General features: G+C 47.6%; 1 protein-coding gene across 4 annotated transcripts in view; it reads right to left on the bottom strand.

Annotated features, from left to right (window-relative positions):
* The window catches only part of PTPRC (protein tyrosine phosphatase receptor type C), a 644,370-nt gene that overhangs the window by 330,348 nt on the left and 297,565 nt on the right, over nt 1-16,457 (bottom strand). For all 4 annotated transcript variants that reach the window (XM_086957682.1, XM_086957664.1, XM_086957674.1 and 1 more), the window contains one exon: nt 11,944-12,063. In XM_086957682.1, coding sequence (XP_086813808.1) covers nt 11,944-12,063 — 120 coding nt within the window. The remainder of the gene's footprint in view (nt 1-11,943; nt 12,064-16,457) is intronic.

Here is a 16,457-nt window from a genome sequence, read left to right as displayed (position 1 = left end):
TATACCGACTGTAGCTGGATTCTCCATCAATGAACTTCCACGAGGTACCTACTAAGTTATCTTTCAGTCATATTAAGATGATGCCAGGATTGTGTTTCTTCAACACTGAACTGTTGTTTACAGTGTCTAAAGACACCTTTGGCACATTAGCGCACACTTGTATGGCAAACTGTAAAAAAAAACAAGTGCCTAGATAAATGTGTCATGTCAATATACAAATCTATAGTGTTCTATGCAAATGTGTCAGCCTGCCATCCTTCAGTGGACCTTTAGAAATGTGTCAGTGAAAATCAGTGTCAAAAGATTCACTTGCTTTACCAGCTATGGTGTGAGGATGTGGGTATATTATATTGTATGGCTGTGCAGCCATACCATGTAATCCACTTGCAAAAACTGTTTTGGGTCCAGTCAGGCTAATTACAAAACCTTAAGCTCAACCCTGGGTAGCTATGACTTTAAGCAGTGCATTTAACAGTACCAACCAACAAAAGAAGAAAGCCACACAACACGAAAGAAATCCAACACCAATTTATAAAGATAGATTATATTTTTATAAATGTTTCGAGTCCCTGATGAGACAAATCCACTGAGGGCTTCAGGAGATACAGATTTTTAAAGAAACGTAATGTTTCATTGAACCGCAACAAAGGGATGTATGACGTTACAACGCATACTTTTACAACGCCTACCTTTACACCGCAAAGTCCATTACAACGCATACCATTACAACGCATGCATTACAACGAATTCTTTGAAATTACCTTTATTACGCATTCCACTACAACGCATACTACATTTACAACGCATACCATTAGAACGCATAACATTACATTGCATGTAAGGTAAGTATTGGATAGTGTAGGGGTAAAAATTACTATTCTAACTCCAGGGGGTGCAACAGTAGGGTAAGTGTTGGATAGTGTAGGGGTTAAAATTACTATTCTAACTTCAGGGGGTGCAACAGTAGGGTAAGTGTTGGATAGTGTAGGGGTAAAAATTACTATTCTTACTCCAGGGGGTGCAACAGTAGGGTAAGTGTTGGATAGTGTAAGGGTACTATGTGTTGTAATGGCATGCATTGTAGTGGTGTGCGTTGTAGTGTCATGCGTTGTAATGGGTGCGTTGTAAATGAATGCGTTGTAATGGATGTCGCGTTGTAAAAGTTTTGTTGTAATGGTAGTGCGTTGTAAAAGTTGCGTTGTAAAGGTTCCCCGCAAAAAAGCATTGGTATCCATAGAGTTTGTTAACTTTTGAAAAGTTTGTAAGGGTTAAGTTTGGCTACTCCAGCCCAGCTTGGGAGACCAGCTACAACAGGGAGAAGGTCTGGGGGGCCAATGAGGAAAATAAGGACAGTTATCTGGCCACCTAAGCTTTTTCCACTCCAGGTCCAAACTTTACAGCAAGACTGCCATTGACTTTAATGGAGCAGTCCTGATGCTGTGGATACAGGAGATAGAAGATGCTTAAAGATGCTCTGGGTGCTGTGTGGTCGATGAGGGTGCCTTTGCAATTATTCCTCAGTCCATGGGTCGGTTGGGGCACTTTCGCCACAGAGGCCGAGGTCCCTAGAAGTCCTCTTCAATACAGGACTAATAGTCTCAGTATACAGCGGTCCCAACGATATCCCTTGGTGAAGAGTGGTGTCCCTCTTGGATGACCAATCTGGACTCAGATGATGCTCCCGGAACTGGCTGACTCAGGTGCAACTCTTGGCTTTTGAGGATAGGTCTCTTGGTTCACCCAGCGTCAATCAGTGGAGATTCTTCTGAAGTGGCTACAGACTTGTTGAGGTGAGCTCCTTCAGCTTTGATGACCCTGGTGATGGTTCCAGAGGGCCAGCTTCCCGAGCCAGGGAGTCACAGGCACAGTGCTCCCTTCACTAGCCCAAGGTGCAGCAGGTGCAGTCCAGTATTCAGTGCAGCCTCTCTGCGCCCAGTCCTGGGGTCAGCAGGGCAGTCCTTCTTTGGTACTTGTTCCAGTTTTGATGTGATCTGAGATTCAGGGTGTGAGGGGTGCCATATTTATTCCCAGAAAGTGCATTGGGGCAATGATGCAGTCACTAGCCAGTGGTCTACCAAGTCCGCTCCTTCTTATTGATGACTCTCTGGCTAGGTGTGGCATCTGGCAATCCCAAAATGCACTATTCTGCCCACTCTTAAGATAATAGGACTTCCTCACATGTTAAGATCTTGGTAGCCCACCCTAAATCTGTGGCTACCTGTGGGCTTAACACATATGTAAATACTGGTTTGATCACTGGTCTCCCCTCTCTGTCCCCATCGCCATCCAATCTACCTGAAGAAAGGGCAGCCCCTCAGGAGTGTGATCGCCTGTTGATCACCAAAGGGGGCTTCACCTTTGAAGATCGCCATTTGAGACAACATCCTGAGTGAGTTCCTGCAAAAGGGAGATGACACCCCGCCCTGTGGCAGCCTGCTATCGCTCCTAAGCCTAGGAGTTATTCACACTACTTCCCAGAGTAAAGTGCGTGCATGTAGTAGGGCTGGCCTGCTCTCCCATAGGGATGCATGGGGAATGTCTGTGTCCCTGGTAGTTCCTGATGCGTGAGGTGTGCATGCTCGAATTTGGTATGTGCGAACTCGTGGGAGTGAATACTTCGCAATGATGTATGTGGCATGAGTGTGTCTTGTGTACAAATGCCACTTCTAGGAGTTGGCATATTAATGTAAAATATGCCTGGAGCGTGATTGGCTGGAGCTGGCTGGCATGCCAGGCTCCAGGAAGTCTGGATGGGTCTGCCCGGTGGTGAGTGTGAGATTAGCATGAGTGATGTGTGGGAGGAGTGTACCTGTGTCCTGGATGGGCTGGGTTTCCCCCACACAACGCTGGCTCCGCCCCCCTGTGGTGTGTCTAACGACCCTAGCCTCCCCAGTGAAAGGGGTGGTTGGGACATCAAGGGTACTCCCAAACCAGCTGCGACTGGTTTCTCCCCCACCCTGCACCTCCAAACAAAGGATTTAGCTGTATAAAAATGGGGCTGTGTCCCCATGAATGTGTTCTCTTCCAGGATCCTGAGGGGGCTGCTGCTGCTGTTGCTGGGCCAGAGGACCGCCACTTGGAGTGTCTCCCTGCCTGGAGACCCAGTGAGCTGGCTCTGGGTCCAGCCTTGCCCCCCCGCCTACCTAAGGACTTTTGCTGGGCTTGTTGGCCCCTAGCTCCTGGGAGTGCTTTGTTTGGGCCTCTAGCGCTTGAGAGCACGTTATTTTCGTCCTAGCGCTAGGAGCGCTTTATTGGTGAGAGCCGGTGCCCACCCGGCATTTGCCCCGTTCTTTGCCGATCTGGGAGCCCCCTGGCAGGTGCCCACACTGCCAGGGACATTGCCGCCCAAGCGAGTGCCACCTCGCTTTTATTAGTGAATTCCCGGGAGGCTACCCCGGATTGCGGCGAGAAAAAGTTCCTGCCTGCCTCAGCAGCGCGACCCGGAGCCTGGGGGCTCTTCTGCAGGGCCGCGCTGCCATTGGCTGTCCCGCCAGCCTATCGAGAGTTAGCCTGGCCGGAGGGTTGCCCGGCAACGGAAGGAGCGTCCTTGAGGACGTCGGGGAAATGGCGGCCTAATTGCGGCTCGGGCGCCGGCCGCACGTACTGCCCAGGAGGAAGAAGGACGTCAGCCCCGGAAGCAGGAAGCAGCGGGAGCCGACCCCGTGCTCCTGCGTGTGACCGTCAGCTAGGCTCCCCGCGTGGTGTGGGAGAAGAGTCCAGCACTCCAGGAAGAAGTCACCCGGTAAGTGGAGCCGGGCCTGGGGGGACTCCGTAGGTACAGACGAAGGGAGGAGGGCATCGGGGCACATTGCCGGTGCCCGCCCCTCCCCCCTGTGCTATCCTGGTTGCAGGAACCTACCTGGGGGCATTGTGGGTATCCAACGTGAGTGCTGCCCTCGTGGGAGAGCCCTGAGAGGCTCCAGGGTCCTTCTAGTGATCTCAAGCCCCCAGATGGGGGGCGCCAACACGGAAGAACGCCAGAACCCCCTCGAGCCGGAAAATGGATACTTGAAGTCCTGAGTAACGGACCGCGAAAAAATCCGGCTCGTATGACAGACCCCTCGAATAGGAGGTATTGATTTTTTCGTTATCCTCTACCAACAACAGAATACATCAAGAGAGGCGTCACAACAAACTACACACTGGTGGTTCAACGCCGGTTACAAAGGAGATTTCATCTCATTGATTAAGACACACTATGTGAAAGTGTGGTCCTGATGAGAACTCTACAAATAGGAGGAGTTCGAAACGCGTAGACCTTGTCTTGTAGGATGCCATAAGAAATAGAAAACAGTTTCTCAGTGTTGACAAAAGAACTTATAAATGATTTGAACAATTGTCTATGGCACCATATTGTATTTATACTGAACTGTATCTAAGTGCAAGGAAGATTTCTGTGTTCTAGAAAGTGTGTGAGAGTGATTGACTGTGAGTGGTTGTGATTCACAATGTCTGAGAGGGTGGGGAGTGTTTGAAATGTACATTAATGTGTTATAATGTTTGGTTGTCATAAATGTTTTTCTAATTGAAAAGAGAATGAATAATCAAAGAAAAAAAGAAAATAACTTATCAATGAAATAAAATTGTAGATTTATTCAAGAGACACTGATCCCCTCACTTTGTGTTCAAATCGATTGTGAGACGCCAAGTTAGTGAAATTGTGTTATACTGGCAGCATTGGCATTTGTTTTTTTGATGCATTGTTCTTTAGAGCCTGCGAGGCTTGGGCGCAAATTGGTATAATTCGAGCCCAGAGAGGCTCAGTGGCAGCCCACAGTGTTTGTTTAGAGCCCAGTGAGGCTCTGGAGGGCCACATTCATTTCTTAGGGCCCGGAGAGAGGCTCCAGGCGCCAAAGTTGTTTTGAAGAACCCAGAGAGGCTCTTGAGTCCCACATTGTTGTTTTACGAGCCCAGAGAGGCTCAGGGGGACATTTTGTTTCTGCAGAGCCTGTGAGGCTCCCACATCGTGTTCGCCCCACCACTGTTCTTGAGCCTGCGAGGCTCCCACGTTGGCCCAGCCTGGTCTCACACGCTGCCCAGCACTTCGTGGGCAGCTGCCATGTTTAGGCCGGCTGACACTGGGACACAGGGCGTCCTAGCCCCAACAAGGCCAGAGAGCCTCGGGACAGTCACATGTGGTGACTAATGTGAGTTTTGCGCAATTGTTCTTGTTTTACACCGCTGAATGTGTTTTGCATCATGTGTTATCTGCACCTCTGAATGTGTTTAGGCGTCATGTGCTTTCCCCTACACCTCTGAATGTATGTTATGCATCATGTGTTATGTGCTTATACCCCTACAGGTATTGTGATACTTAGGTGGTTTTTCTCCTAGTACAGGTGGTGCTAGTGAGGTCCTATTTACCAGTGATTACTGGTTGTGTGCTTTATGTTCTATTCGATGCTAAAGTGAATATTATTCTATGTTCTAAGTGCTATTTCTAAAAGCGTTACTTCTAAAAGTGCTGATTCCTGACAGTGGTCCAGGTGGCCCTGTCTTGTAAATATCCCCTGTAAATTCTGCCCGTGCCCCTTGCACAATGTAAAGTGTGTGTTTTATCTAATGTATGTTTATTGTAATACAAAGGCTATTTTTTATATAACCTTGTGTGGAGTTTCCTTTGTGGTGGGCCTTAGGTGTTGTTGCTGGGGTGCGTGCGCAAATACTTAACTCATATCGCCTCCAAGTTTAGCCTTGCTGCTCGCGCCACGTTACCTAGAGGGTGAGCAGGGGTTATCTTGGCGTGTAACTCCCTTGCCCTGACTTAGGAGTGGTGGTCTCTGACTGCCTTTGGCGCAAGCCCTGGCCAGCCAGGGATCCCATTTCTAACAAGCATCATTGGCTGTAGCCATTCTGGAGCATATCGAAGGGAAGAATCTGTGGCTTACGGGGTTTGAGGCACTTCTGATAGGTCGAGTGCCATCTGTAATGTGCACAAGGACACTGCCGATGATGGGTATTACTTACGAACACTGCCTCTGACCTTAGCTGGGCTAATGCTTACCTGATCAGATGCAAAGTTGGAAACCCATTGACCTTGCTAGAGGTCGGTTTAAGATGTAATCAGCTCTTAAAGGTGAATGCTCAGCTCAAACAATTTGTCTGTAGTGTGTTTATAAAAAGCTGTGCAAATTTGAGGGTGGGATAGGGAGGGTAAATGAGAAAGGAATGCACAGGTTAGGGATGAAAGAGAGATATAGTGAAATAGCAGGTCAAGGGGGCACTGGAAAACAAGACAAAGAGAGAGAAAAAGAGAGTGAGATGCAGCGTCCGTGAAAAGGAAACAAGAGACAGTAAGATAGAGGGAAAAGAAAAGAAAAACAAAAGCAGGGGGGAAGAGGATAAGAAGATAGAAAGGCTGACAAACAGGCGGATCGGAAGACAGACAGGTAGGGCTTTCACTGGGACAGTGGAGCCAGGGTTCAATGTCCCTGGTCCCACAACCGTTGAGGCCCTGCTCACCTGTTACACGTTTTTTAATAATAAAACAGAATGTCTGACCTGTTCTTAATGCAGCTAATGCCGTCACATAACTAGGTGGCGCCAGACACTGTGTTTTCTCTTTCCACAGTGTGCACGTCTTCTTAATTGAAATGCAATAAGAGAAACACCAGCATTACAGCTACCTCCGGAGAGGTGTCCCAGCGCTTGGGGCCGTCAGGAAGATTAAGCGACTATTGCCCAGAGTCACACTGTGCTGGGCAAACCTGCCGCTGGCGCCCGCGATGAAACCGTGAACCCATGGTCTGGAGTCAGGCACCCTGGCCGCTGTGCCACACCTCTTCCTTGGATCAAAACCAAAAAAGACACCCTGCAAATCTTTGAACCCATCCCCAAAAAAGCTTCTGGCATGCCGACAGATAGGTACAGATCTGTTTCAGGTAATAGTAAAGTAGTCAGATGCCCAGGGCCCCCACCCTCTAAGGAGTCCCTATATAAAGTAAGCTAGACACTGAAAAGTCCCCTCTGTCAAAATGATGTGCATTAAACTGATTATTTGTATTTGACAGTTGCGTATGCCCACTTCACAGATGAATGTACATGGCTGGTCTGCCCCACCTTAACTCTCGCACTCTCGTGCAGTTAGTAGCAATTACATTCAAAATGAGTCTTTCTGTTTTGCGTCTCTCTTTTCCCTTCACCTCATCATTTTTAGTTGACCCTCTATTTTCAATTCTCTCTCTACATCTCTGTGTACCTAACCCTTCTCACTCTAACTCAACTCACTCTACCGCACCTCTGGCTTCTCCATCGCTGTTTCAATGCGCCTCACCACCCCGCCTCTCTCTGCCGCTTTCCCCCAACCTCACCATCTCTCCATCACTCTCTGTGCCTACCTCTTTCTCTCTACCACTTCTACTTCAACTCTCTTTCTATGTCTCACTCCTCTCTCTGCGCCTTAATCTGTTTCCATCCGACCTCCCTGCATCTCTCTTCCGTCTGCTCTTGCCCACCATCATTTTCTGTTTACCTCACTTCTCTTTACTTTCCTATGCCTCACTTTTCTCTGCCTCTTTCGCAAGTTTCTTTCTCACCACTAACCAGCCTGTTTCCTGCTGTACCTTATTTTTTACCTTAAATCTCTGACACTGCCTCATCGCTCTCTCTACTCTACCCCTCCCTTTCTGGCGTTCCCTCCTGACCTCTCAATGTATCTGACCATTTGTTGGGTCCCTCACCACTCACTACTCAACCTCTCCTCTCTCTTTCTACTACCGCCCTCTACATCCTATCTTCCTTCTGTCTCGTTACCTCTGTTTCAAAGGCCTTCTTTATCATTACCCCTCTGATCTGTCTTTGCACCTCATTCTCACTTTTTTATTGATAATAACGTTTTTATTGATATTGAATAAATCAATCAAAACTACAGAAAGGAAAAACATCGGCAGCAAAATCACATGTAAGTACCACATTGGACGGCCATATGAAGATGATGGTGGAGACCTGCATCTTAAACAACATATTAAGCCTGTGCGGGTGGCTATCACAATACATATGGATGTACACCTCCATCAGGACAAAAGATTAAAGGTTCTCTATTTTAACTTGTTAGACCCGGGACCCCGGCTGGCCAAGGCTCACGCCAAAGTCAGTCAGAGATCACCATGTCTAAGGTCAGGGCAAGGGAGTTACACACCAAGATAACCCCTGCTCACCCTCTAGGTAACGTGACGCGAGCAGCAAGGCTAATCTCAGAGGCGATGCATAAAGCGTTTGCGCGCGCACCCAGCAACAACACCCAAGGCCCACCACAAAGGAAACTCCACACAAGGTTATATAAAAAATAGCCTTTGTATTATAGTAAAAACACATTAGATAACACACACACTTTACAATGTGCCAACAGGCACAGGCAGAATTTACAAGGGATTATGTACAGGACAGGGCCACCTGGACCACTGTCAGGGGTAGGCACTTTTTAGAAATAATACTTGTAGGTATAACACTTAGCACATAAACATATAATGACTGTAGCACCAAAATAGTAAATGTAGCACACAACCAGTAATCAACCCTAAACACTGTAGGAAAATCACGCAGGGAACTAGGATCTTATCATCAGGACCTATAGAAGGAAAACCATCACCTAAACAGGTCACTTTTAGCAAAGGGAAGGAAACCTAAACAATCACCTAAGCAGGTCACATTTAGCAAAGGTAATAAAACATAAACAATCCTCTAAGCAGGCCACTTTTAGCAAAGGGGATAAAACATAAACAAGCACCTAAGCAGGTCACTTTTAGCAAAGGTAATGGGACATCAACAATCCTCTAAGCAGGTCACTCTTAGCAAAGGGTATAAAACATAAAACACATTGCACATGAGGCATTAACACACATTCAGAGGTGCAGGTCGAACATTTGCGCAGGAATCAAAAAAGCAAGTAAATCACAATGCGCAGGGTGCACATAGCACAACACTAGAACTGTCCCTCAGGCCAACTGGCCTCGCAAGGGCTGAAATGCCCTGAGTCCAAATGTCAGAGACGCTGCGCAGGCAGCACAGAACACAAAGCCTAAACGTAGCAACTGTCCACTAAGTGCTGGACAGTTGTAAATCACAGATGGCCAACGTTGGAGCCTTGTGGGCTCAAGAACACAGGTGAGGGCAACACAGCATGGGAGCCACGGGGCTCTAACCAACTACTGCCCCCCAAGAGCCTTTCTGGGGCTCATAAATCAATATGGCTGGGCGATGAGCCTCTCTCAGGGCTCACAGAACAATGAACCGGCACTCGAGCCTCTCTAGGCTCGTAAATCAAGGAAATGCCCCCAGAGCCTCTCGGGCTCTCAATACAATATGCGGGCATCGTTGGAGTCCCTCACGGGGGACTAAGAAATCGATATAAATGCCCCAAGAGCCTCGACCGGCTCTTAAACAAATATGGAATGCCTGGAGCCTCTCGGGGCTCGGACACGAAGTGTGCCGCCGCTGAGCCTCTCGGGCTCTAAGAACAATGGAGCCGCCCTGGAGAACCAAAAGGGCCCACCCGCACTCACCGGCTCAGTTGCTCCGGACTTCGCTGGAGGCAGGAACACTGCTGGCTCACCTCTCTGGCAGCGCGGGGCTCCTCTTCACCCGGGGAGCCTTGAGGACACGGCCGGCGGCTTCCTGCATCTCCGGCCTGGCCCCGTCACGCTGCAATCTGCCTGACTTCCGCTTCGGGCCGCCAATGGCAGCGCAGCCCTGGGGGTATGAAGGCGGGACTTCCGGGTCGCTATAGGCAGCGCAGCGGCCCGGCAGGGTCTCCTGGGCTGCGACGGTGAAGTCTCTATTCACAATCCCTCGGGGGCAATGCCGGGTGGGCACCGGCTCTTCTATGCAAACAATAAATCGAGGTGGGCACTCGATCGTAAAAATAACGAGCACCGCAGTCCCGGGTGGGCACCGGCTGGACAATCAGAGCACTCCCAAGTGGCAAAGTCAAGCACTCCCAGAGCTAGAGGGGAAATACAGCGCTCTAAAACGCTAGGGACAAAAGCAAAGCTCCAGCAAGGTCTGGAGGCAGGCAGGGGGGGCAAGGCTGGGCCAGAGCCAGCTCACTGGGTCTCCAGGCAGGGAGACACTCCAAGTGGCGGTCCTCCTGGCCCCAGCAACAGCAGCAGCCCCCTCAGATAGGATCCAAAGGCAGAACAAATTGTATGGGGACACAGCCCCTTCTTATACTGTAAAACCCTTTGTCTCATGGTGCAGGGTGGGGGAGAAACCAGTTGCAGCTGGTTTTGAAGTACCCTTGATAGCTCAATCACCCATTTCATTCACTGGGAAGGCTAAGGTCATCAGTCGCACCATAGGGGGCGGAGCCAGCATTGTGTGAGGAAAGCCCAGCCCCATCAGGGACCAGGTGCACTCCTCCCCAGCCATCAACATGCTAATCTCACACTCACCACCGGGCAGACCCATCCAGCTTTCCTGGAGCCAGGCTCACCAGCCAGCTCCAGCCAATCACACGCCAGGCATATTTTACACTAATATGCCAAGTCCTAGAAGTGGCATTTCTACACAAGACACACTCATGCCACATACATCATTGCGAAGCATTAATTCTCACGAGTTCGCACATACCAAATTCGAGTCTGCACTCCCACGCATCAGGAACTACCAGGGACACAGACATTCCCCATGCATTCCTATGGGAGAGCAGGCCAGCCTAACTACATGCACGCACTTTACTCTGGGACACAGGGAAAAAGTGCGCACAGACCAGAAATCATCAACACAGATCATATATTAAAAGCAAAAAGATTAAGGGTGAACCTGCCAGAAGGGCCAAGTTCAACATAACTCTATTTGTCCACCTACCTCACATGTTTACATCTGCACTGCCCTACCTTTATTTTATCTTTTCATCTATGTCACCCCTCTGCTTCTACCTCTCTTTCCGTGTTCACCTCTCAACGCCATCCCGCAGTCTTCATCACTTTCGCTACCTTACCTCTCTCTTTCTTCACTACTTTATAAACCTCACCTTGTTCTCTACATCACCTCTCTTATTTATCCATTTGCTTTACCTATTTTCACCCTACGCCCCTCTCATTCTCCCCTTCTCCCCACTCTCTCTATCCTACTCTCTGCAGCACTACTCTCAATACCTGGCATGTCTTCCTGTACTTCTTCTCAAGGTGCCCTCGCCCTCTACCTTATCCAGGGCCGGACTGGGAACCAAAACCGGCCCTGGCAAAGTGCTCGGCCAGCCCCCCAAGCTCTTTGCCAGTGCCCAAAACCGGCCCCCAACCTTGCGGCCCACCGGGGGATTGCCCGGTGCCCGCAATGGCCAGTCCGGCCCTGACCTTATCCCTCTCTACTTTGCTCATCTGAATACTTGTCTCACTAGATCACCTCTCTACATATCTATCTATATCTAAGACAAAAAATGTAGATCTAAGTTCAGACAGAAATGTCTTCATCCGTGTTTATTCAAGCTCTGGTTTGGTGCCATTCTGATGTGGGTAGCCAGGCAGCATACACGCGTGTCTGTTACTGTGTGTCCGGTTCTGATAGCATAACATACAAGTCATTATAGGTTGACACCAACAGCACTTGAGTTAGCTGACAATGGGTAATACATTAAACGATGCTCAGAAAAGGGGCCTACAAATAACAAAATGTGCCTTGGATGGATGCTGAGAGATAAATAGATGAGAGGAGGAAGCGAGAAAGGATGAAAGAGAATGAAAGAAAATGATTAGACTGAAAGAAAGAGACAAAATAAGACAAACTATAATTCACGAGTCTGGAATATAGGAAGCTACAAAGGCATAAAAACACTGCTCAAAGGCCTGGTAGGGAGGTAGGGCCAAGGGCAGACAAACAGAATGGCCATGTCAGAGAGGCCAGACAGATGTTACATAAAAGCACAACAAGTGAAGAAAAACTTTCTCAAATGCTCAATCGAGAAAAGAAGTTGGATGCTTAAAACCATTAAGGAAGGATTACTCCTACCTTCAGTAGTGCACGTGTATTTGTAGCTCAAAGTACAGTTTTCAGCGTCATCTCCAATATCCCACGTAAAAGTTACAAACGTACTGTTCTCTATTATATTCAGCATAAAATTTGTGGGGTCTGTGAAATAAAGGCAGATTTAATGTCACTTGGATGTTTACACAAAACTGTCAAATTCATAAGACAATTACTTTTCTTTTGATGCTGCGGTATTTAAGCATTTTCACAATTTCTTACCTCAAGCGGTACATCAAATCTTGTGCGCATTTATGTATTTTTGAAATAAAATTGCTGTAACAGGATAGAAAGGGGTTCAACAAAATTTTCATATTGGGAATACTGTGTGTGTGCACAGGGACGGCTTTAGCACTGTTGGCGCCCTGTGCAACAATGTTTGCTGGCATCCCCCAACGACCACCGCTGCCAAAGATTCCCTCACTACCACCATTTAACAGTGCCTCTCAAGTCTCCATAACCAGTCTCTCAGATTCATTTCGTTGTATAGTGCCACTCATCCCAGTGTGAGGTGTCAGAGCAGGATACATCATGCACACATTTAATAGAGACAATCACACGTGTAAATCAGTGTATAGAAAAAGTTACATAAGACAGAGGATTACAAGATGTAAGAGTCACATGTCATTCATACTGGTAGGCAGTATAGTTTAAGAGTCCTTGGTCTGGAAAAGCACAAATTCAGAATTTAAAGCATAACACTATAGCCTTATAGCCCGCCGTAGAGGGCTATACCAGCTATTAAAGGCCCTCTTCAGCGTTAAAGGCCCCGAGCCGAAGGCGAGGGCCTTTAACAAGGGAGAGGGACTTTAATAGCGGTATAGCCCATCTACGAAGAGCTATAAGGCTATTAGAACATTCTGCCACTAGAGGGCAGAATGTTCTAACAAAAAAAACAAAGCCTTTTGGGAGCGTGGAGGGATTGGAATCCCCTCAGGTTCCCTGAAGCCTTTGTTGACAGCCAGAGCTGTGAACAAAGAACCATTGGAATGTTGGAGCTCTGGCCTTATACCAGCCATTAAAAGCCCAGAGCACTCCATTGTTTTCAATGGCGCTCCCATCATTCCAATGTTCTAATAATTGTTAGGGATTCTCTTTAATAATAATAATGATTTCTACCCATATGAATGAACCCTCTTGCAAGATTAGGTTAAGGAAAGACCAGGCAAAAAACATGTAGGTCTAATATACACCTTGCAGTTTGCATGCAGCTCTTTGATAACAGTTAATACCTCATTTATCTATATTAGGATTTTACCTTATAAACTGCAAGTAACAAAAAGACTTCTCTGATGAAAGCAGTAACCCATTGACCTATTAACATTATCTGCACTTTGTGATCTGCGTGGCACAGGTTCTTAGCAGCAGCCACAGTAGCCCTCTGAGCTACCTTATGAGTAGTGAAACTTTCACTAGACAACATTTCTCTCTCCAGGAAGAACATTACTCACTGGAGTTATCTCGACATTTTTATGGATGTCTGAAAATTACTGGAAACAAGGACCACAGCAGCAGGTGGTTTTCAAGCCATGACATATTTCAAACAGGGCGCCCCCACCCCAAGTCGGACCCTGTGTGTGCACGCGTGCATTCGTGCTCCTGTAAAACCACAATGCGTCACAGGATAGTGCATTCAGCTGCTAAGGCGTGTGAGGGGGTTGGGCCCCTAAATTAATCATTGCTGATACTGAAAGCAAATTTCAGACACATTCTGTGACAGGTAGTTAAATTATAAATGCTCTCTAGATAAAGCACAATACACTGCGCTAAATGGACGCTCTTTGTAGCAGACAGCCGGCTCCATGAGTGGCTGTGTGACCGCACGACAGAAGACAAGATGGGGTGGAATCAGGGGATAAATCAAACCAATCTGTCACAGCAGTTGCCCCTGGGCGGAAAAAAAACCTTTTTAGAATCTTTTGAGCAAGTCTAAGTCTGTGGAGAAGTGTGGCTTACTGGTTAGAGCAGGCATACCCTGAAGCAGAGGTCAGACCCGGGACCAGGGTTCAATTCCCGATGCGGCAGGGTCTTGAGCTCAAATGTCCATGGACTCGAGAATTAAGTCGGTGCCTGACCTAATCATGGGTTCACACTCTGCAACTCTGGGCATTAAGCTTGCTTAATCTCCACAACGGCCCCCCGCGGCGGGATGCCTGGCTTTCACCTTGGGGATGCCCTGTAGGGGCTATCTCACAGGGAAAAACCAGGACAGGTTCCCAAGGCAAGCGTGGAGATACACCTTTGGGGGTCGATTACGGCACTATATAAGAAACATAATAATAATAAAGTCTTTGTGTGTCATGCGGCTATAGCCCGAGTAGGCCAACATTGTGTGAGGTCGAGAGATCTGCAGAAGAATATTTATGTAACACCTGGTGAGATTGCTTGATTTTCTAGAGAAGCGATCAGGTGTCCTTTCTTCCCCTTTCCTTTCCTCTTACGACTGTCAGACATTACTGCTCTAGAACCTCACTACCTCTTCTCCCCCTTTCTCATCCCATTCCTTACTTAATGGAGGTATGTCCACCTCACCATGCAGACAACGCAGTGCCAAACTCTAAAATCGAAAAGAAAACTCTGACAGGAAAGAACAAGAAATTATTCTCTGCTCCATTCGTCCACACCCGTAATACCATGTGTAGAGTCGTAAAAGTGGACCCAATTCTTAAATCCTCGAGTTTTGTCTTTGTCTCATCAGATGCAGGACCTCAAGGCTGAGGTCTGCTGATCAGAGCTCAACAGAAGAGTTGGCCCCAGGTAAATGTGCTAGCCTTGCAGGGTGTTATTAGCTATGAGTCCTCTTCCTTTAACAATGTGACATTGAGGTTAGGCTTCCATCCTGTACCACAGAAGTGAAAGGTCTGGGCATCCTTCCATCAGAGACACCCGATCACAGGCCTGATTTAGGCAGAAGAGGAAGCTAGGGAGATAAAGTTTGTGCAAGTTGCCTCAGCATGCACCATTGCGACAGGCCGTGGCAATCAGTGACGGCCAGTGAAGGTAAAAGCGGCAGAGGATGAGCAGGGAAAATAAAATAATTTTTTTTTTAAAAGTACCTTGCATTCACCGCATCGGCGCAATGTGGCAACAGCTAGGTAAAATTTGGTGACCAGTGAACCACACAGAGCCCCATGTCATTCATAGCATGTCAAAGCTAGTAGCACCTGCCATGAGATAATCATTATATTACAGACTGCTATATGGATCTTTTCTTTGCCAATGTTAAACTGTTGGAGCTTGTTGGAACTGGCCATTTTTGCAGGGTTTTCCCCAAATTTATTTCCTTCTGCCTCCTATTTTTTCTGACCTGTTTGTGTTGGTTTTCAGACTCAGGGCACCTTACAACTGCAAACCAGTGCTAAAGCGAATATGCTCTCTGTCTAAATTGTGGAGGTGATTGGTTTATCCATGATTGGCATATTTGATTTACTCATAAATCCCTAGTAAAGTGCACCAGGTGTACCCAGGGCCTCTAAATCAAATACTAGTAGTGGGCCTTTCTCACACCTGCCACTGCAGTGTGTGTGTGTGTAGTTGTGAACTGCCATTTCTACCTGTCAAGTGCACCCACTTGCCAGGCTCAAGCCTTACCCTTTGTTACATGTAAGTAACCCCTAAGGTAGGCCCATGTTAACCCCACGGGCAGGGTGCAGTGTATTTAAAAGGTACGTCATGTGCTGGTGTGTTTTACATGTCCCAATAGGGAAATACTGCTAATTTCGTTTTTCACTATTGCAAGGACTATCTCTCCCATAGGGTAACATGAGGAGTGCCTTGAAATATCTTTTACGTGTAATTTCCAATTGGTAGCTGAATGAGGTTTGGAGTTTGGGGTCTCTGAACTTGCAGTTTTAAAATACATCTTTTGGTGACATTAGTTTTTTGATTTTAGAAAGTGGGCCTTTTCTTGCTTAACCATTCTGTGTCTCTGCCTATCTGCAGAATCCACATCTGTGTTAGGATGACAGTTGGGCTCTTGTACATTCAAACTAGACAGTCACACAAAGGGAGCAGAGGCGTGCCTTGCATATCCTGATGGGCCTCACCAAGCTGAAGGGACTTCCTGAGCTAGAGCGGTGGGAGGAGTTGTCCTCACACAAAGCTTCACCCCTGTGTAGTGTGTCTGGAGCCAGGTCAGGGAAAGGCAGGGTCTTCTACAAAGAATTTCCTTTGAAGTTTGCCTACCTCAAAAGCAGAAATTGGTATAAATACTGAAGCTGTGATACCATAACCTCAGAACACTTCTGGACAAATGGACATTCTGCCTGGATGCTGTAGAATGGACTGACTGCCTGTTACTTTGCTATGCTGGAGTGAAAGGGCTGGACTTTGCTTTCTATATCCTGCTTCCAAGGTTCTCCAAGGGCTTTTGTGTACTTGCCTCCTGTTACGAAGTCTAAGGGCCATTAAAGACTTTGCCTACCAGTGCATGGGCTCGTCTGCTGAGAGTCATGGCTTGCTAAGGGGTGCCAAATCCAGTTCCTAGGCCCTTGGAAGTA

The sequence above is a fragment of the Lissotriton vulgaris genome, chromosome 1_1, assembly GCF_964263255.1.
Source record: "Lissotriton vulgaris chromosome 1_1, aLisVul1.2, whole genome shotgun sequence".
Lineage (NCBI taxonomy): Eukaryota > Metazoa > Chordata > Amphibia > Caudata > Salamandridae > Lissotriton > Lissotriton vulgaris.
The sequence above is the reverse complement of the archived record's forward strand: the minus strand, read 5'-3'. Positions and strand labels throughout refer to the sequence as shown.